General features: G+C 47.4%; 2 protein-coding genes across 4 annotated transcripts in view; both read right to left on the bottom strand.

The window, feature by feature from the left end:
• The window catches only part of ncaldb (neurocalcin delta b), a 33,606-nt gene extending 29,708 nt beyond the window's left edge, over positions 1-3,898 (bottom strand). The window contains exons 1-2 of the mRNA XM_064348700.1: positions 3,724-3,898; positions 891-1,095 (exon numbers count right to left, since the gene is read on the bottom strand). The gene's annotated coding sequence lies outside the window, so the exon portion shown is untranslated. The remainder of the gene's footprint in view (positions 1-890; positions 1,096-3,723) is intronic.
• A 4,712-nt stretch (positions 3,899-8,610) lies between these two features.
• ptpn2b (protein tyrosine phosphatase non-receptor type 2b) lies at positions 8,611-20,988 on the bottom strand. 3 transcript variants are annotated; one of them, XM_064348696.1, is made up of 10 exons: positions 20,744-20,988; positions 19,145-19,235; positions 18,861-18,961; positions 16,722-16,820; positions 15,329-15,466; positions 15,015-15,224; positions 14,452-14,619; positions 14,008-14,195; positions 12,526-12,624; positions 8,611-9,288 (listed from the first exon to the last, which is right to left on the bottom strand). In XM_064348696.1, the coding sequence occupies exons 1-10, from the start codon at positions 20,798-20,800 to the stop codon at positions 9,267-9,269; spliced, it is 1,173 nt and encodes a 390-aa protein (XP_064204766.1). In that variant the 5' UTR covers positions 20,801-20,988; the 3' UTR covers positions 8,611-9,266. The 3 variants fall into 3 exon arrangements, with proteins under 3 accessions (XP_064204766.1, XP_064204769.1, XP_064204767.1); XM_064348699.1 differs by having other exon boundaries at positions 12,485-12,624; positions 14,458-14,619; XM_064348697.1 differs by having other exon boundaries at positions 14,458-14,619; positions 20,744-20,986.
• Positions 20,989-21,473: the final 485 nt, after the last annotated feature.

The following is a 21,473-nucleotide window of genomic DNA, read 5'->3' as shown; positions in this document are numbered from 1 at the left end:
CTCAAAACTCTCTCCAAGCATCTCTATGCTGAAGCTCACTATGGGGGTTCTTTAACCCATTATAGTTGTAGGTTTTTTTGGAATGTTTCTTAAAAATTCCAAATCAGTGTTCCAGAACTTCATTGCTTACAATCACTAGTAATGAATCAGCTTTAGAATGTTCAGTTAGGAACATTCTAATCACATATTTGTGACCTTGCACCTAAAAGGGTTCATTTAAATTCACTTTCGCAAACTTCCAAAGGCATTTCACAGTTCCTAAAGTTTCATTTTCTCACTCAATGAACCTATGCGGTGTCAAAGTTTCTCAACTCAAAGCAAGAGGCAGGAGACAGTACGGGTTACTGGAAAGAGGAAGAGCATTGCAGTACCGCAAATTACGTGACCGCAGTGGAGCGGGAACTGTCATCTGCGACTCACCGCAAATCATTTTTTACATCTACAGCAGGATTCGGCTGAGAAATTAACCCACACACACCCAACGGTACCATGGTGGGTGCTTTAACCTCAAGGTCAGTGGTCAGGAAGTTCCACCACCTATAACCGCTTAGCGCTTCCCAGCGAGCGAAAGCCGGAACCCTAGACGTCTAGAAGGGAAATCCAGGCGGGGAAACGCTTTGACAGAAACAGACAAGGTTAACCGAAATATAGCTCCGGTTCTACCTGGATAACAGCCCGGCTACGTCCCAGCCGGTTAGAAAACTTTCGGCTGGGGCTAGGCCAACACTGGCTGGCCAGCCGATCGGCATCATTGCGTTCTCATTCTCCACAGCACTTCCTGCTCCAGACCCCTGTCATTGACAGGTTGGGTCCAGCTGAGTGACTCGTTTGCCCCGGAGCAGACGCCAGTCGGGACAGGCGACAGGCGAAGCTCGGACGGACGGTCTCACCTGATTGGGGTCACACCGTGGGGACGGTGGGGCTGGCTCCACCCCTGGGCGTCGGCTCTGGAACTCGCAGGGAGACGCAGCGGCGCTCTCTCTCTCTACGGCAGCCCGACGCGGCTGATCCGGAGGGGGCGGGGTTCGCCTCGCTGCAGCCTCGGAGGAGGGGCCTACGGAGCCTTCTGGTTTTCAGCCGAGGCTACTGGGAGATCTGAGGGCGGAGGAAACAAACTCTCATTCGGACCGGCCCGCTTCAGACAAGACTCAACGTTTCACACGTTACACAACATATCGCCCCTTCACCCAGCAAGGTCTTCGCCTCCAAATGTACTTTGACTGAAAGACCGTTAAACTGCCGAATTCTCAGCCTACAGGTTCACCAGTCTACGGTGTTCTGCCAGGACTAGTTTCGTTACGTCAGTTTCCCGCGGAGAGAGAGATTCAGTCCCTTTACTGTAAAAGCGTGAAAAGGCAGCCGCCTGTGTTACAGTAACTGCTCTTTCACCAGGACTAACCGCTATTGATTAATCAGCGACCTGCAGGCACAAAAGAAGAAATGCACGCGGCATATGGCCATTAAATATTTACAGTGGTTCTCTTTTCTTTTTTTGTTTTTTACTGGAAATGTGCAGCACGTGGCCTCCCTCGCAGGTGAAGAGGATGTGCGCCGTTTTGGACGTGCAGCACGGGTTCTATTTCTGCATGCGCCGCCACGTCTGAAGACCGCGCTCCCCACACAGCGCGTGGTTTTCTCCACCTCGCTCCTCTGAGCGGGCAGACAGGAAACGCTAAACCGTTGAAATGTCGCACGTTTCCTGACACAAAGCCCCCACACGTGCGCAAACACGTCAGGTCATTATTCACAGCCCTTTAAACAAAGCCCACAAGCAGACGTAGTCGGTTTCTTCAGCACTGGCGTCGCCCGTATCAAGTTTTTATCGTTGGTTAAACGTTTTCAGGTTGGCATACATAACAATTACAGTGACTCCCTCTATGACATCACGAATGGCCACCCTCAAATGCAATGTTTCCTTGCATAAGTGATGTTGTCTACCAGCTACCACCTTCACAGTGTAAAAGGTTCAGTGTTAAATGAACTCTCACAGAGTAGATGTGGTTCCGATTGGACTCGTGTGTACTCCGGGAAGAGTTGAACTAACACTGTACATTTTACAGTTCTGAATTTGTGCCTTGTGTCTGCTGCCACGGCACACCCTGCTTGTATCCATTTCACCCCCAGCGTTGCATTTTATCCCCCCCCCCCCACCAACCCCATCCCTCCTCCCAATCTAAATACTGTTTGGCACCTAGGAAATGGCACGTATACTGCATGTGCGTTTCAAACAAACAGGTTTGAGAGCAGTATTGTATGTGTGAATTTGAGACCTGACAAAGTTTTCTTTCCGATGATTCTCTTTTTTTCCCCCCCTTTTCTACTCTGTTCAACATGTAGCCAGCCCAAGGACCCAGCTTGACCGGAGAGAAAATAAATCAATTGATTTGGTCTGTTGCAGAACACAGTGGACAGTGTGATACTGATTTTCATTCCAGTGCTTCTGTTTGTCGTAAAAGATTATTGTATCTTTTGGTGTAACTAGTTTATAGGTGCACAGATGGCACACCTGACATATGTGAACAACTGTGGATAGCAGCCTCGCTGACTTCCGGACATAGACACTGCAAACATCAGATGTGGCACCTTCTCACACCGAAGTAATTCCAGGCTCAATAACATTGTTCTAACCGACTGAACAACGCAAGGCATTGAGGTGCCAGAAAGTATCATGATGCAAAACACTGTCGGTACAGCCAAGACTCTGTCAAAAAAAATGAAAATTATTCAATACGCATTAGAATAAAAAACTTGTTTACATTTTCTCATAGTCAAAAATAAAAACGAGTCCTAACATTACAGACGAATGAGGATTTGTGATGTAAGTCCTCTTCACAGACAACATACACTGAAGATATGAGTAGCCGATACGTCCGGTTGCGCGTGCAGTTTCCCGTAGCTTTCGTGCGTTTATCGGCATCTCTGTATTGCTCCTAAGTGCCCTGCTTTTCTAACCACACAGTCAGCACAAATTGTATAGATAATCATAAAGTCAGTGATCTTTGCTTTCGTATTTGTAACACAGTGCAAAGCGACTACTCAACTGCTTCTTCAGACTGTTCAATACGCGTGCGCAGCCGTGGACACGAAACTAACCGGTTCATTGTGAAAAAAGAAGATTCAAAGAAAACATTCAAGCCTAAACTTTGCACCGAGACAATTGCATCTTGGTGTTGGTCTACTCTTTTTTCTGCAGTGGATGCATTAAAAATCACGGCATAGCCACGTCATATATTGGTAAAGTATCCAACTCTAAAATATTCGGGTGAAAGGCCATTTGTCCTCGCTACAATTGGCGACAAATAACAAAAAGTTTCAAAACTATAAGAAGGGTACTAACTTGCTAATACCTGGTGGTAACAGCCCACCGGATTATAGTACCGACTGTATTTGCATTTCATACCAGTTTGACGAACTATAAAGTTAGGATACACTGACAGCGAGTTCTTTATTGCACAAGTGTTAGCCTACGAAAATACGCATAATTACGCAAAATCCACCAGAGACTCAGTTAACAAAAACTACCAAATCTACGCCATACTTGACAAGCTTTTGGATGAAGTATGGATACAACATGCCACAAGTTTGCAAGATCATGAAATCCTATAGCTAAATGCAAGTCGCATCGTCCTAACGTAGGCGAATGCCCTGTTGTAACCGGACGCACACCACTTGCATAGCAATGAATTAATTCGTGTTTCTTCCTCTTTTGAAAAGAAAACTTACTGTATGCTTGGTGTCGGACTGCCATTAACGGAGAGTAGATGAACTGTTAAAAGGTGTACGTACTGACGTTCCGAATTACCTTTCGTTGATCAAGAAAATACTGTAGCCTACCGCTTCCTATCCTTGTCTCTTTTTGCTTTGCATAGTTGTACAAAAATACAGAGACGCGTTTGATGACGTCACGATGTGGTTCGAGGAAGGGCGTAACACAGTTCATAACCTAATTCACGTGCTGGGGAGTTAAAATGATCATCTGGAGGCAAGAAAATAAAGGCGTACTTCGTTTTTTCCACCACCACAGTGCCACAGTATTATGCTTTAATCTGTTGGTTAAAACTAAGTATATCCGTTCATGTAGCTAACAGAGATATCCGTGCAGAAAGAAACTTTCAAAAGGTGTAATTTAGCAACGTTTTGCAAAACTTTAGCGTTAACTACAGCACCTCGTTGATTGATGCATGCGGTTTTCTATAATAATAGTTGGGCTTTTCTTAAACTGAAAACTTTTTGCAAGAAAAGATCTTCTAAATTGTCACTGGTGGTTTTGCAATCGAAATCGATGTCACTATGTAAAGTTAAAACAGTATACGTGTGTCCACAAGGTGGTGGTGGTGTGGCACAATTTTTTTGACTCCAGTTAATATATGCATATTTATTGAATAAGAAACCTTTTTTCATTTGCTACCTACATTAAAACAAAAAGCTGAGTTTCCTATAAGAATTTAAAAAAAAACTATCTTAGACACGAATTTCTTCGAAGTAGCCTCCTTTGGCTTCAATTACAATGAAGCAAAATTGTGTGTAGTGACAACCACGCCATTTACCTGAGACATGGACCACTCTTAGCCTGAACCGTTTGAAGAGTTGCATCATTTCCTCCTGGAAAATCTCTGATGTTGTCTGTGACAGAAGCCCCTGCCAAATGTCATTACGACCATTGTCCATTTTGTACTCTCTGCCTCTGTAGGTAATTACCAAAAGCCATTTTTCTGCATTTCAAAAAAGGACATTTGTTTTCATCAACTTAGTAAGAACATCACCTACAGTTGAAAAAACATGCTTACTTTTTCATTGGTGTGAAAATTTGTTTCAGGCTACATATGAACTTGTCAGTTTTTTCTTCACAAACATTGCATCCATAGGCATAATTTGGCAGTCTTATGCAGAGTCACTTACAATGGAAGAAATCATACAGACAGGTGACAAAATAAAGGAAAAACCAACATAAAGTGTCTCGGCATGGTGTTGAACAGCTTTAATGTTCATTGGTGTATGATTCCACAAGTCTCTGGAACTCTGCTGGAGGGATGGAACACCAGTCGGGGGTGATTCAGGTTTCGGAGCAGGCGAGAAACTGCAGGGAGGGTATATCTATGATGAACTCATGCTGACAGACCCCCCCCCCCCCCAGTCTTTTTCCAATCAAGTCTCCATCTGGAGGAGACTGCCACTGTACTTCAAAGGGTCCTCCTTAAATGGCACTACTACCCGCTAATGGAAATAAGCTGCAGTGAGGTCACTCTTCTACACAGCTGCTCCATCAGCTGATTAGTAAAGGCCATTGCTCGTGAAACAGCTGATTAGCAACACAATCGGTTAAGCAGTAGCACTGAAACCGCAGTAATCACAGGGCCTCACTACACTGCAGCAGGGAGACAGGGCCTCACTGCACTGCAGCAGGGAGACAGGGCCTCACTGCACTGCAGCAGGGAGACAGGGCCTCAGTGCACTGCAGCAGGGAGACAGGGCCTCACTGCACTGCAGCAGGGAGACAGGGCCTCACTGCACTGCAGCAGGGAGACAGGGCCTCACTGCACTGCAGCAGGGAGACAGCCTCACTGCACTGCAGCAGGGAGACAGGGTCTCACTGCACAGCAGCAGGGAGACAGGGTCTCACTGCACAGCAGCAGGGAGACAGGGTCTCACTGCACAGCAGCAGGGAGACAGGGCCTCACTGCACAGCAGCAGGGAGACAGGGTCTCACTGCACAGCAGCAGGGAGACAGGGCCTCAGTGCACTGCAGCAAACTGAAGGTAAAAAAAGGGGCTACCATCAAGCATGAAGACCATCACAGCAAACTGTAATTCATGGCCAAAACAGGTTCTGGGTTCTTATATCTACGTTGCTGTAAGGTTTGGACTAGATTACCATGTGCTCTGGGTCATATGTTTCCCTGGCTTGTTTACTATTCATGGGACCTCGACTGCAGTTTGATAAGGACAGAAAGAGTATTGGCTGTTTACAATATCGATATGGCAGCTGTACCGTTAAGAGAGGATTTGCTTCTCATTGTGGTGACATAGCCAAAGAAGGGCTCCGATGAGGTGCTCACTGGTTGAATTTAGGATTGGAGGGAGGTGGGGGTAGGGGTGTTGTTGCCATGACAACACTATGCAGTGACAGTGTCCATGGTGATTTGCTCGAGAAGGCCTCTTTTGATCATTCTTGAACCCTTATTGGAGTTCTGGCGTCGAGATATTCATGACAGGGAAAGGGTCAGGCCATGTTGGAATAACAGAAGTTCAGGCACTGCACCTTGGTCAAAGTAAGGCACAGCATGCCAGCAGACTGCAAGACAAACCCACTTCCACCCCACACCTCACTGGACACATTATCATTCCATGTGCAGAGTCAGAGACAGTGGTGCAGCAAGGAATTCATCTGGGGGGAGGAGGGGGGGCTTTTCCATCTTTCATAGTTTTCCAATAATAATATTGCACACATGCTGTTGTTGTTTTTTTTTCTCTTTAGTTTTTTTAAAGGGGGGGGGGGTGTCTTTGCCATCAGCATGCTTATTCATACTGTAAACATATCTTTGGAATACATATAGTTTGGATATAAATAATTTGTTATAACATCTGTCATTGTCCAGCGGATAACCCTAGGAATAGTTTTATTATTATTATTTATTTGTGAATAAACACTTCTGTTCCAGAGTGAACATTTTGTTTTTTCCTCATCCAGAATCCACAAGAGAGCTCACTGGGGCTTTGTGTAAATGTAGCGTGTCAGTCTTGATTGATTCTAAAATGGTTATTTATCCAGTCATGAGGCCAGTCCTTGTTCTATGAGCGCGCACAGTTGTTCTGGTAAAGGAAGCCATGTTGCTCTAATTCTGTGGCATGCTGGCCCCGGTCAGCTCAGGACGGCTCAGGACGGTTTAGGACGAGTGGGCGGCGGGAGCCGTTTACCGCGCGCCCACGAACGAGCCGCACCAGCGCTCGGACTTTTTTTTCCCCCGTTGGCATTCAGACTGCCGCTCACAGCAAGGCTCTCATCGTCCGCAGCGAACTCGCGCATCATTTTTTCATACGGTCTGTGATGAAGCCCACTGCCACACTGGTCAATGTCTGCAGATGTACAGTGCATTCTGGGAAATAATGCGAACATCACGTACAGTAGTTATGAAAATAGTTTACCTGAATTTCCAGTCAATTGTGTATTTTAAACAACACAATGTCCAGATGAACACTAAAAGATAACTGAAGAATATTTAAAAAATAAAAATAAAATAAAAAACAAACAAACTAAAAAACATTAGATTTTGTGGTTAAACTGAAAAGGTTTAATACTCTATTGGAATATACTTTCTATGCATTCCTTTTTAAGCCGAAGCCAAGCTTTCCTGTGAATCTGATCCAGGAACCATCTATCAGCGGCTGGAGAAACGTAAGGCCACCCCACTGAACAGCCTGTTACAACATCACTTTTCCCAAAATAGCTCTTAAGCCCGCTAGCACGTGCTGCTTTCACCCTGTTCCGACATGTCTGAATTAGACCTTAATTCAAGTAAGCAGCGGTGACATACTTATTCCGGGAAACGCTCCCCCGTTTCTGCCACATGAAATCATTTTCAGCAAGTGCCCCGGTTACTGCAAGCCAGCCGATCTGAAATGTCACGTCAAGCTGTGAAAATGTGAATTTCAGGATTCTATTCAGTAAGATTAGCCAGAAACGAAAAAGAATAAAATGCAAATTGTCAACATTAGGCGAAAAGATTTTTTTGCATCTCCATTTCTAAGAATGATACATAGGGTAAAAAGAAAGCTTTCGTCATCAGTGATGTACGACCACTGTTTCATGAGGCTAATAAAGTTTATTCAAAACAGTATCCGACTACAACTTGTCTCATGTAAAGTCGTGTAACATGGAATCTCAACAAAAACGTTTTCAATGCACAAAAATGCCAAGTTACTCACGCATACAAAGCACTGCCTATAAGTCATTAAGTAAAACTTGCTAAATCTAGGCCTGCCGTTAGCAGTAGCTTGACCCAGTGTTTTTTTTTTTTTTTTCCCATCTGAAGATAATGTGGTCATTCAAAGTTTGTGTCACATGAAAGTGTGAAATGGCAATCATTTATGGTGGAAATAATCAGCAATTCAGCTGCGTTGCACTTTAAAAAATAGTAAAAATGACTACGTCTGTTTGAACAATACCGTGCATTTGGTGCTGCAGGTGTATGAAAAGCACAGCAGGAACAAAGAGCATTATGACTATTATTAAAGTGCCAAACTCAATGCTGTATGGGGCATCTCGCCCCACCAAGCCACAACTTGGCAGGATGGCATACCAATGATGCCATCCCAATAACAGAATGGGTCCCTACCTTCCCCTGCCATTTGCCGAAAAGTTGGACTTCTAGGAGACGCAGGCTGGCAAAGAGCATTATGCACCGTATACTTGAGAGCTTATAACCACAGGGAAATGGTCCAGGTTCGTCCCAGCTGGTCACTGTCAGTGCATACTCAATGTGTACACACCATGTATGCAGGATGCAAGTTTTCCTTTAGTGAATACCCACCTTTCCACAAAGGGACACTATCTATCTGAGAAGATATATGAGGTGTAAAATATACACATCTCTGTTAATAAATGCAAATCAAATTAATAAAATGTACCAATTTTATTCATTGATTACACTCTTGGATAATGATTTGTAAGACTTTTTCAATTATTTCCACTTGACCACTTGCAAATGTCATCTTTCATCACTGTCGTACAATCAAAAATACCTTTTGGACACATTTTTAAAAAGAACATTATACACACAATGGAGCCAACTATTACGTTACACATCTTTTTAAAACACTTTCCACAAGTGGGCTTGCGGTTTGCTCTCGAATGCAGTAGGAAATTTCAAGTAATTTCTTATAAAAAAATAGAGAACATTTCATTCTGCCATCGAAAAAGATTCAAAAAATATATATATGAATAGCAGTACAAATTGGCAATGATAAGCCTACTACCTTTTGCCTTTTCAATAGATGCAAGCAAAAGAGAGGGGGGAAAAATGATCAAACCAAACTGAACTATGACAATGGATTATCATGAGTATTCCATGAAAATATGTTCCATGCTGGTGTTTTCATAAAGGAAAAAAAATATTTCTTTCTTCATCCAAAGAATGTCGAAGATTATGTTGTAAACAGTTAGGGGTCGGGTAGTCGGGGGGGAAGGGGGCGGAGTTTGAGCTGGAGATCCCTGCCGATGCACATTCGCTGCCCTGACCAGAGTTTCAGCGATACGGAGAGTCTGTAGCGTTAGGTGTCAGTCGTTCTCGACCTGCCGGATACACAAATGCAAAATGTAAAATGAGAGCGTTTCTGATTTCAGACCCTGCGTTTTCCTACCTCGGGGAAAGTTTGCTGCAGTCCCAGCAGATTACACTGCACTAGGTAATTCCACAAAGCAAACCATTAGAGGAAACATCAAGGTTTCATTTCCGATTTGCAACAAAGGTCAGTTAGTATGAATTTCCATGATTGTTCACTGACTGGACTGTGCACTAAAATCACCCTCCGCTCCAATGGAGGGGTTCTCGAATGTTCCAAGTCCACTGAGGACATCAATGAGTCTTCAACTCTTCCAATCCAGTGGGTCACTTTTCCCCACACAGTGTATTTTGCATTTTACTTGCTCTGCATTCATAGCATTTACCTTAATTTTTCATGCCATGAGATATGGGGTTTCATCGGGGAGGTCAAAATTTTCATAAAATCACTCGCCCCTCTAGACAGCGACAATTCTGACCTGGCGGTGTGGCGTGCTTCAAAAACCCTTCCGCCTCCATTTTCAATTGAGCTGGTAGACCCAAGCGCAACTCCGAAACAAAAAGGCAGCCACAGAAATATCAAGTTTCTGAAAAGCAGTCAGAGAGTTCGGGACAAACACCTTTTTTTTGTTGATGAGAAGTCGCAGTAGTCACCTTGTAGGCTAAGGAAGATCTCCACAGTTTACGGCTGAAGGATCCCCCATAATGAAGGAAAGCCCAAACGCCTGTCCAACACTTTTCAAGAGGCAGGCGTGAGTGTGTCAGGGACTACCGTCTGTAGAAAATTTCAGGAACAGAACTACCGAGGTTACGCTGTAAGACGTAAACCTCTAGTTAGCCGCCAAATCAGGATGGCCAGGTTACAGTTGTCTAAGAGCCAGCAGAGTTTTGAAGAAAGGTCTTGTGGACAGATGAGACCAAGATACACTTTCATCAGAGTGATGGAAAGAGCAAGTTGCAGAGGCTGAAAGGAACTGCCCAAGATCCAAAGCACCCCCCCCCCCTTCATCTGTGAAACACGGTTGGGATGTCATGGTTGGGCTATGTATGGCTGCCACAGGTACTGACTCACTTGCCTTCACTGATGGTGTACCTGCTGATAGCAGCAGCAGCAGAACGAATTCTGAAGTGTACAGAAGTATCTCATCTGTTCAAGGTCAAGCAAATGCCTCCAAACTCATTAGACGGTGCTTCATCCTACAGTAAGGCAGCGATCCCAAACAAACTGGTAAAGCAACAAAGGAGTCTATCAAAGCCAAAGACTGGAATGACTGCCCAAATCATTAATCTGAAAACTTAAAGTAACCAACCCCCTGAAACAAGCAGGAGCTGAAGATGGCTCCAGTACAGGTCCGGCAGAACAACACCAGAGAAGATACTCAGCACCTGGTGATGCGTACGAGTCAACGACTCCAAGCAGTTACTGCGTGCAAAGTACATGCGACAAAGCACTAAACATGACTCCCTTCATTTACATAACATTAACATTTCCCCAAACATGATGGTGCCCTGAAATGGGGGGGGGGGGGGGGCTATGTATAAAAAGCGCCATAATTTCTACATGATGAAACCATATTACAATAGTGGAGGGCAGAGCCAAAATAAGGAAATGTCTTTGTCCCAAACACTCTCCATTTCTAAACATGTGTAGCCCATCCAGTGAAAAATACATGGTTGGCTTGCACGCCTGTAAACAGGGCAGTGAGAGCAAAAAAAAAAAAAAGTTTGCTAGCAGACTCAGAAACATTGACACGATCATGCCTTTGCTCTGCAGCAAACAGCAGCACACAGCAAGCGCACGCCAAGACTCAGGCCAAGTACAGCACGCCACAGTGCGGCCAATGAGGCTCCGGTCAGCTGACTGCACAAAGCCACGCCCATTAAACCACTCTGGATGGCTGGAGGCTACAGACCGGCATCCCCAGGGGAGGCAACCGTCTGAAGGACAACAGTGTGTCTTATTACATCCAATCTGGGTCATGGCAGTGCAACCTGCAGTGGGACTTCAGTGTGGCACGTTAAACTGGCCAATGAGGTTCGATTCATCGTAGTACCTCCCACCTCTACCACTGGAATGTCTTGTTTGATTGGATGCCTGGGATCAACCTGTGACATCACACCGGGCACAGGAGCTCAGGTAGCTTAGCGTGCTGCTCACAGAGCAGAAAGAACCAACCAGTCCCACTGCAGCAGTGTTAAACTGAGACGGGAGAGAGAGTGCGTGCGAGTAAGTGCGCACACACACACAAAACACACACACACACACACACACCATGCTAGAGCTCCAGCTTTGCACTCCACCCAAAAGCAAACGTCACCCCAGCCTCGCAGACCTCTCCGGTCCGACGTACGAGCGGGAGGAGGGGGGAGGGGGGCGCGCGTCCTATCGCCGTCGGCGAGTCCCTCGATAAAAATCTTCGCGGTGGAGCGGCTGCCGCGGGGGGGGGGCTCTCTCGGGTAAACCGCCCCCCTCCCTCCCCCCCTCCCCCCCCCAGCCGGACAGCCCGCCGCGTGTCACGTACAGCAAATGCAGCGCACGCTGTTCAAGAGAAGAGAGAAGTGTCAAAAGCGCTCGTCCTCCTCGGGCTCTGGGCTGCGGGTTCGAGAAAACGCATCAGACCGGCGGGAACAAGGCGGCGCGCCGATCGGCGACCAGAACCACACGCGGGGCTGCGGTCACACGGTCGGGCCTCGCAACCACGAGGCCCAGGTCTACCTGGAGGAAACATCCCCACCTTCACCTGTATTCCTCAGGTTCACAGCGGCCCACTAAAGACCTGGCGGTGTGGCAATGAGAGCTGGAGGGGAAAATAGGAAATGGAAAGACGTTTTGTGAAAGAGCGGTTAAAAACCCCCTTGGGTTCTTGACGCAGGAGGTCAGCCGGTCCGGAACTAGACCTCGACCACGCCGAGGCTAACTGTGCCCAGGAAGCACGGACAGCAGCACATAATTGGGCCTGTAGGCTCGATTGAGGAAGGAAGCAGTTCGACATAATGCAAGTCCAGTGTGGGGGCAGGGGGGTCAAGGACTGAACAACACAACTACCTGCAATTTCTGTATGTGCCATTCAAAACGAAAAGGTGTTATGATTTCACATTAATTTGAGCCAATTTTTTTTCTCTTGTCCTTGAGAAACGTTGCTCTGCCTGCAGCGTCTCTAATGCTTCCTGCAGTCGAAAGCTTCCCCCCCCGCAACCCAAACAAACCCGCGGCTTTTTCCGGCGCACTTCTCCTCCTCGGTAGCTACCTTTTCCTCTTCTTCTCCGTCTCGCTCATCCTCTGCTTCCCCTGCAGGGCCTTGGGCGCGGCGTTGGCCACCCTCTCCTCGCGGTGTCGCTTGCGGGCGCTAGGAGACACAAAAAAACAGACCCGGGAAGAGAGACGCTCCTGATAGTGTGCGCACGTTTTTCGTGCCTGGACGAGCCCACACATACGAGAGCCACTGCTTATGACAGCACTGCTCTAGAATGGATAACAACAGACGTACACACGATATTACCTCAAGCCTAGAATGTGCTCATTCTCCTCACCTTTCTACACAACGTTCTTATCTCTCCCAACTTTAGCTGTGCTGTACTCACCAAGTAAAATAAAGCTAGTACACCAGCTCTAAGCACTTTGTACCTGGGTCCCCAAATTTTCATGGTACAGTACTGTAATGGTACACTTGCTTTGGAGGTGCAGCAAATACACCAGCTTTAGTGCAGGCCTGCCCAACCCTGTTCCTGGAGATCTACTATCCGGTAGGTTTTAATTTCAACCCTAATTTGGCACACCTGACTACTAATTAGCAGCTCAAGGAGATCTCTGGCTGTTGAATGTGGTGTGGCTTTGTTAGGGTTGGGAGTAGAAGTCTACAGGACAGCAGATCTGCAGGAACAGGGTTGGGCAGCCCTGCTCTAGCTGTTGAATGAGGTGTGCTTTGTTAGGTTTGGAGTGAAACCCTACAGGACAGCAGATCTGCAGGAACAGGGTTGGGCGGCCCTGCTCTAGCTGTTGAATGAGGTGTGCTTTGTTAGGTTTGGAGTGAAAGCCTACAGGACAGTAGACCTCCAAGAACAAGGTTGGGCAGCCCTGCTCTAGCTGTTGAATGAGGTGTGCTTTGTTAGGTTTGGAGTGAAAGCCTACAGGACAGTAGACCTCCAGGGACAAGGTTGGGCAGCCCTGCTCTAGTTGTTGAATGAGGTGTGCTTTGTTAGGTTTGGAGTGAAAGCCTACAGGACAGTAGATCTCCAGGAACAGGGTTGGGCAGCCCTGCTCTAGCTGTTGAATGAGGTGTGCTTTGTTAGGGTTGGAGTGAAAGCCTACAGGACAGTAGATCTCCAGGAACAGGGTTGGGCAGCCCTGCTCTAGCTGCTGAATGAGGTGTGCTTTGTTAGGGTTGGAGTGAAAGCCTACAGGACGGTAGATCTCCAGGAACAGGGTTGGGCAGCCCTGCTCTAGCTGTTGAATGTGGTGTACTTTGTTAGGGTTGGAGTGAAAGCCTACAGGACAGCAGATCTCCAGGAGCAGGGTTGGGCAGCCCTGCTCTAGCTGTTGAATGAGGTGTGCTTTGTTAGGGTTGGAGTGAAAGCCTACAGGACGGTAGATCTCCAGGAACAGGGTTGGGCAGCCCTGCTCTAGCTGTTGAATGTGGTGTACTTTGTTAGGGTTGGAGTGAAAACCTACGGGACGGTAGATCTCCAGGAGCAGGGTTGGGCAGCCCTGCGTTAGCGGGTTCCCTACTTACTTTCCCACGTTCCCGTCCAGGTCCGGCTCTTTCCCAGCGGTCCTCCCGATGTCGGGGTCCCCCGCCTCGCCGGGGTGGGAGAGCCGGCTCCCGTTGAACTTGTCCGCGGGGCGCTTGGCGGGCTGGGCGGGCGGGGGCGAGACGGACCCGGGCTCCTGGTCCTCTTCGGAGAGCTCCGGCCACCGTTTCTGCGGAGAGGACCCAGCAGGGGATCACTCACTCACTCACTCACGTTTTCCAGGAAGATACGCACGCAGAGGATCAATAGCTCTTCCAGAAGCTCGCAAGTCGATAAGGCTCTAAAAAAATGACATGCTAAAAATTCAACGTAGACAGGCTGATCGTTTTCGACCGTTTCTCCTCACTAATGGCGGTACGGCAGGCGCCCGTGCTAATGCCCCCAGCCCGTGGCCCCGCCCCAGCCCCCCAGAACATTGACTGCACCTGCACCTGCACTGAGGAATCTCCCATGATGCACTTGCTGCCCTCCATGATGGCCAAGTAGGAGAAGCGCAGCTGGTCGGGGGTCTGGATCAGACCCATGCGGAACTTCCTCATGTCGAGGAGGATCTTTTTTACGTCCACGGACGAGGGTTCTTTTCTCTTGTCCAGCTGCGGGAAGACGGAGAGTTTTACACCCCAGCCAGAGTAGACAGAAATTCCGTGGGGGGTGGAGGGGGTGGGGGTGGGGGGGATATTTTAAAAATAAACAAGAACAGACTCAAAATACCCAGAGTCAGCGCTGTAAAGGAAGGAAGAACCTATCGACTTGGAAATGGAACAACCGCGAGTATTTCACAATGTCGCTTTCATTTCCACATCCATTTACATAGCTGGACTTTTCTAGTGGAATCATTCAGGTTCTTGGCTCAAGGGTACAAGGACAGTGCCCTACCTGGGAATCAAACCTGCAACCTCTACGTTACACTTCCCTAAATATTACAATACACTGCGTCGAAAGCCTTCGTGTTTTCATTGGGTCTTGAGCAAAGCGAAGAAGCACTTACCAAGACAAGACAAGTGTCCACCAATGAGAAGGTGCCCGACCGGCCAATCCCGGCACTGCAGTGCACCACGGCGGGCCCGTGGTCGACGCCCAAAGAGCCGGACTCTCGCACCTTGAACAGGAAGTTGAGGAAGGAGGCGGGAGACTCCGGGACCCCAAAATCAGGCCAGGAGGTATAGTGAAAGTGGCAGATCTCCCTCGTCTCGCCCGTCTGAACAGAAGAAGGCGACAGGACACACGCGCACGGGTGAGGGGAAAGTCGAGCCCGGCGAGTGGCCGCGAACGTTCGACGCGCGGGAGGAGGGAGGCGCTCACGTTCGAGTTCCGCAGCTCCAGCGTCCGCGTCGTGTAGCACGACTTCACGTCCTCCGACACCAGCGTCACCGCGAAGCGCGTGTCCCTGAACGCCATCTCCCGCACCTCCTGGGTCGGCCAGTACTGCGCGCACTTGTCCTGAGGGGAGGGGGGTGGGGTGGGGGGGGTGGGGGAAACCAATGAACCGAGGTGAACCGCGAAATCACGGCAACCGCGGACCAATGAAGCGCTTCGCGCCGTCCAGGGTCTCTCTTGGCTGCGGGAGAGCGTTCCTTCGTGAGAACCTCCGGAGAGCGTTTGTTTGGATGAACCCGGCTTTATCGGGTCACCGGGTTCAGGCGCCGACCTCTTAGCATTCGTCGGACCGGCGGCCGGGAATTTCCATCCGCCGTCGCTTTGCAGCTCCTGCTCAACTTCCAATCGATAGCAAAAAAAGCAGCATTCCCCCCAGAACCCTGCTGCCAAACATCTGGGTGTCATTTTCAAATACTTACAGCTCCGTTCCAAAACGCAATTTAAAAAATAAATAAATATTTTAAAAAAACAACGACGATCTTCAGGAATCCGCTCTCTGCTGGAACACGAACCGTGTCCGGGCGAGGGACGGCGAAGCCCCACGATGCATTTTGAAATGAGTTCAACGCGAGGCTAAAAAAAAAAAAAAAAAAGCGCTTTCCGCGCCGCCGGCAGCGACACAGAGCGATCGCATTACCGGCCCTCTTCCGCTGGCCAGGGGGCGGGAAACGACTGCTGCCCAAATGGCCTCGCCAGGCTAGCGATCAACTGGCGCACAACAAGACCTTATTATTATTTGCGCATTTCCTGGCCTTTTCCAGCGCACGCAATGTCGCGATTACCCGTCGTGCGCATCTCGGATTCCGAAAACGGCACAGTTAGCACGGGCTAGTTAGCCCCCAGCTCGCTCTGCTGTACCGATACTTACGAGAACTAACACTTTCTTCTCTTTTCTAACCCGAGCAGGTTTATTCACACTAACATAATGACACAGACATCACTCTGGGGCTTCTGGCTGGCATGTCAACAATAATGTGAAGCACAGTAGAGTAGCTGTGTGCACCAATCCAACCAGTATTTGGCCAGGTGCAGGATAAAAGTACACGTGAAGACTGAAAGAGAATGGATATCCGCACACTGGATTACAGCTCCCAATACTTTATTGACTAAAAAAAAAAAAGCAAGGCAATGTTTGAACCCTACAGGGTCTTCATCAGGCAAAATGATAGCAATAATGTGATTCACTTCACAGCCTGGGAGGAAAGCCCGAACAGTGTCAGGTGACGAGAGGCCAGCCGGCGCAGCAGATCCACACTTTGTTAGCCGGCGCTGACGTTCACGGGAGGCCGAACAGAAGAGACGGGGGGGCTGTACTTACTATTCCCTTCTCAATGACCCGGTTCAGCATGATTACCGCCTTGGTCCTCTGCTCCCAGATCATCAGCCAAAAGTGCCCGCAGGTGCTTTTCAAAGGGCCCTGCGGACGCACGCAAAACACACCCAAATCAGGACGCGCTGCGCGAGCCAGCGGCCCAGCGGTAACACAGAGCAGCACACGAACATGCAGGGTGACTGCGCCAGGTCAATCTTCTCGCCGAGCTATTTATTCTATGGTAACTGTGTTTACGAGTCGGAATGCGGGGCTCTCCAGTAAAACCCCCCGCGCGTGACTCCGCACGGACTAGTTCGAATTTCGTCGTCACGGCGACTGGCAGAAGCGAAGGCGAGGCCCGGGGTCCGCGGCGGGCCGCCAAAACCGCCGTCTCGCTCTCCGTGGCCGCCGAGGGAGCCTCCAAAACAACGCGGTTTGGAGCCGCCCCCCCGCCCCACGCGCCTCTCTTCCCCGCCAGAGAAGAAAAAAACAAAAAAAACAAACGCCGCTTCCTGTCCCCCTCGCGCCGAGTGCACGCCGCGTGACCGAGAGGCCTCTCGCCCCGCCGCCTCGCCGGAGAACGGCGGTTTCGAAACGTCGGCGGGCCGCTCCCAGCCCTCACCCAGGGAGATGTTTTCCCTGCATTTATCTAAATTACAGGGGGGTGGGGGGGTGGGGGGGGAGGGCGGGCTAGGAGAATACAAGAGTCTGATCCAACAAAGCCAGATGAAAGAACGGGTGATCCACATGACCCCTCCCCCCCCGCCCACTGCTTTCGCTGAGCGCTTTACCGGAATCCTCACAATGGGACGCGGCCCAGTTGCTTCCAGCTGTTCCACTGACACGGGCGGGGAGCACGGAGTCCGCCGCGGCCGCTTAAGGACGACGAAAAGAGGCCAGGCCGATCGCCGGCGGGCGTCGCGAACTTTCGCTCCCTCTCGGCACAGCGCCAACACTTCCCTTCTGCGACGGGCTTTCCTTAAACTATTTGCATTCCCCCCTAACGGGACAGTCATGCATGCCATTTTCGCAAAAAAAGATTTAAAAAATTTTAAAAAAAGACTGGAAACTGGTCTTAGGTTTGCCCCACGCGACAGTGTCATAACCTTTTGGAACTAGAAGCCTGAACAGATCGGCACTCTGGTGTGGGATAAGTCCAACTGAGCAAATTCCCAGGATAAATAAACTAACAATCAGTTCATTCTTCAGACAAATCGTGACCTGGTTTAGGTGCGACTCCAACCCCAACTCTGCTACTGGCCAGTCATATAAAGACAGCGAGAACTTGCTAGAGCCAATCGGATTTCCTTTTCCAGAGAGCATAGCAAAAAGCCAGCCACCTCCCTGGTTTCTCCTGATTGCACTTACATTTCGCAAGGAATCAGCGTCATCATCAACAACAACAATAAATGTCACACAACCCTCTTCCCATCGTGTTCTGACGTGTTTTTTTCCCCCCGACTAGCTTGCTACTGAAGGGATGTTCAAAATACTAACATCAGCTACATTTCGTAACTTTCATCACAGGACCATTTCCACGCGATACCCAGCTGGACATTGGGGGTGTTTAAAATACACAGCAACCAATCAGAGGTTAGCGAGCCAACGATACCACCGAACCAAAATATGTTTGCTAAAGTCGGTCAGATGCTATGGTACGTCCAAGCCAGTGTGCCAAAACCGGACCGCCTCTTTTAACTGAATGAGGTCAGTGGTCTTCATTCCTGGTCCTGGCAACCGCAGGGTCGGGTGGTTTTTTTGTTTTCGCCCCAACATCAGCAACAAGTTCCTACATAAGGAACCAGGTCAGGCGAGTTAAGTGTAACTGCTTTAAGCGATCACTTATAAGTGCCGAGTAACAACATAAACCAGCAGACCCTGCAGCCCGCCAGAACCAGGAATGAAGGTCACTGGTCCTGATAAACACGAGTTATACGTGGATGTACAAATCAGATCAAGAACGATCAACTATTTTTGCTTACAGTATACACTTTGCAGCCTGTATCAATTTTGTCAGCCAGTGACAGAGCAAACAGCAGTTGTTTGTATTTTGTGAATTTTGACAATTATGCTGACATGCCCCGCATGTCAAATTATACAAGCCACAGGGGTTCTTACAAGTGATAAGTGTTCCGAAGCACTTACCTGTGTTAATATATAACTTCTTTGGGCCTCTTCCATCACAACTAAGCTGGCATTAATGTAGTCATTTTCTGAATTTTTCAGTTTTACTCGACTGTGATCAACTAAAATGAAGGCACAAAATTTGGATTAATGCACAGAATTGTATACAGTTAGTGAATTGCAAAAACTACAGACGGTGCACATATATAAATCAATTGCATTTATATTAAACAAATAATGCATTAGCTTAATATATACAGTACATTCGGGTAATGAACCAGGGATGAGGAGGTTCCGACACTTACAGGGGCTGACGTCTCTATACCGGTTCCGATTCCTATTCTCTGGATATTTCGCCACCTTGTACGGACATTCATGGGACTGACTACGAATTTCCTGAAAACAAAAAGGGTTTAAATACTGAAACTCAGCCTTATCTGAAACTCATCCAAAAAGAAAAAGGGAAACAGACAAATAGATTTATTTAACATTTACAGTAAATATAGACTTGAACACATGGCTTCCCGGTGTTGCAATGAAGTGATAGCAGTCTGATTAAATAAAACGGCGGAACATTATAGGCTAGATAAACAGTTCTAAGAAGCTACGATAAGGTGCAATTCCTCTACGCTAAATGCTACTGATACTGTTTTACACGTGCTTAATTGCCCTTGAAAATTAGCTATCTTTAAACGTCATCACTAATGTAAAACCGGGCACCTAGCTAGCCAACTAAATTATAGCGGATACCGTTTCATGTCCCAATTGATGCACTCGACAAAATTGCAAATATTAGTACAAAACAAATTTTAAAAAGATATTTAATTCTGATGGATTCGCCATTCCCGTGCAGTTATGTACTCATGTCATTCAAAGGGGGCCTTAATTACGCTAAAAAGGTTGATATGTCCCACGCTGTGGCTCCACCGATTTCCTCCACATCAGTTTAACGCTAGCAAACGTTACCTGGCATAATTATTGATAACAATACACTGTGTATAATGTGCAAAATATAATCACGACCAGATCAGGGAAGAAATGTGTGCCGTTAAAACTGGCTGTAATAGGATACGTAAGGTTTGCTCGTCGACTTAGCTAACGTACCACAGACAATGGTTTGTTAGCTAAATCGGCTGATTTAGACATCGGAGTCTCTAAAACAAATGTTCTTGTTTAGCGTGTTCGAACATTAAGTTCAACAAAGAGACAGTCGTTCAGTTTAATCTGCACTTTTTCGGGAAGTCTGACTTCTCATTAACCGTCATATCGCACGTTTCCGGGAAAGTCTTAACGTTACCTAGGTGGCTTGCTGTAGTTGTATTTACAACTGGGGCTAGCTAGCGAAGTTACATTAACGTTAAGACATTAAGCTACTGACTTGCTGTGTATGTTAGCACCCTAACTTAACTACAAAACGCCAACTTATCCACAGACTAGCTACTTTGCGGCTAGTACTTAATTTATTGATCTATCTGACAAAGCAACGTCTTATCCTAACGTTAAACGTGCGATGTCTTGAAGGATGGACAGACCAACACGTTACTTAGATTAAGTTACAAGGCTTATGGGCATTTTGAACAGCTATTATACGTCCGTATTTATGTAGCTAGCTGGTTATTTAGCCAGAAAACTAAGACCCACCAGCAGTCGCTGGGTGTCCGCCTTAGCTATGTTTACCGTGAACATAGACGGTAACCATAAACCTCTCACATTCCTGGCAATTCACCGCCTGCGAACAGCATAACCTGTTTTTAAAGCTACGCAGGCGCTTTCGCCTTAGCTTCGCAGCGCCTCACCGACACCGACACGGGCTCCGGGCCTGGAAACTGGTGCTGAAGTCGAAACACTCACCAGACATCTCCAACAAAAGTAAAAGGATACCATCGCTGCCAGTCGTAACTTACTACGTATAGGTTCTGCCACCGCCCCTGTGAGTCTATGTCCGCAAACTCCTGGTCCATTTTACGCCGTCGATCGCTCCAGTCTTTAAAAATGTGTAGCTACTCGTACTATTTACGGCTTCACTCATCACACATCTTCCAGTACAGCCATTTGCCAGAGCGCAAAGAAATATACTGCGCGTCCTCGGAAACTGACATCAACATCGAGTGCGCTTCTGCGCATGTCCAATGGGTCCTTCTGCGCTGAAGTGCCGTGCCCGCAGTGCCCTTTACTGGAGTTAAGACATGAGAGTTGAGGTGACGGTTACCGGAAAGGGAAAGTTAAATTTTTATTATTATCTCATATTATATTTTTTTGGTTAGAAAATAAAAAAACACATGCACAAATAAATGATTTTCAAAACATAAACATTTAAAGATCACTATTATTAGTATATTCCTTAGGTCCCTTACCTTTAATTATCACGTATGCAGTTGTATAAAATTAAATTTGAATAATAATGTATGCACATTTTGAGCAAAAATCATATTATGTATTATCACATATTATCACATAATTATGCAGTCCAATGTGAATGTTTTGAAAACCAGCAAAACGTTGTTGGTCATAACAAATGAGAATTATACAGAAAAACGTATCAAATATATTAATAACTGTTTGGTGAACTTTGGCTGTGTAAGTTTTGGCTATGTGCTGCCAGCCTGGAACTTCGTGGATGGCATTCTTAGCATA

Source organism: Anguilla rostrata, chromosome 8 (genome assembly GCF_018555375.3).
Source record: "Anguilla rostrata isolate EN2019 chromosome 8, ASM1855537v3, whole genome shotgun sequence".
Lineage (NCBI taxonomy): Eukaryota > Metazoa > Chordata > Actinopteri > Anguilliformes > Anguillidae > Anguilla > Anguilla rostrata.
The sequence above is the reverse complement of the archived record's forward strand: the minus strand, read 5'-3'. Positions and strand labels throughout refer to the sequence as shown.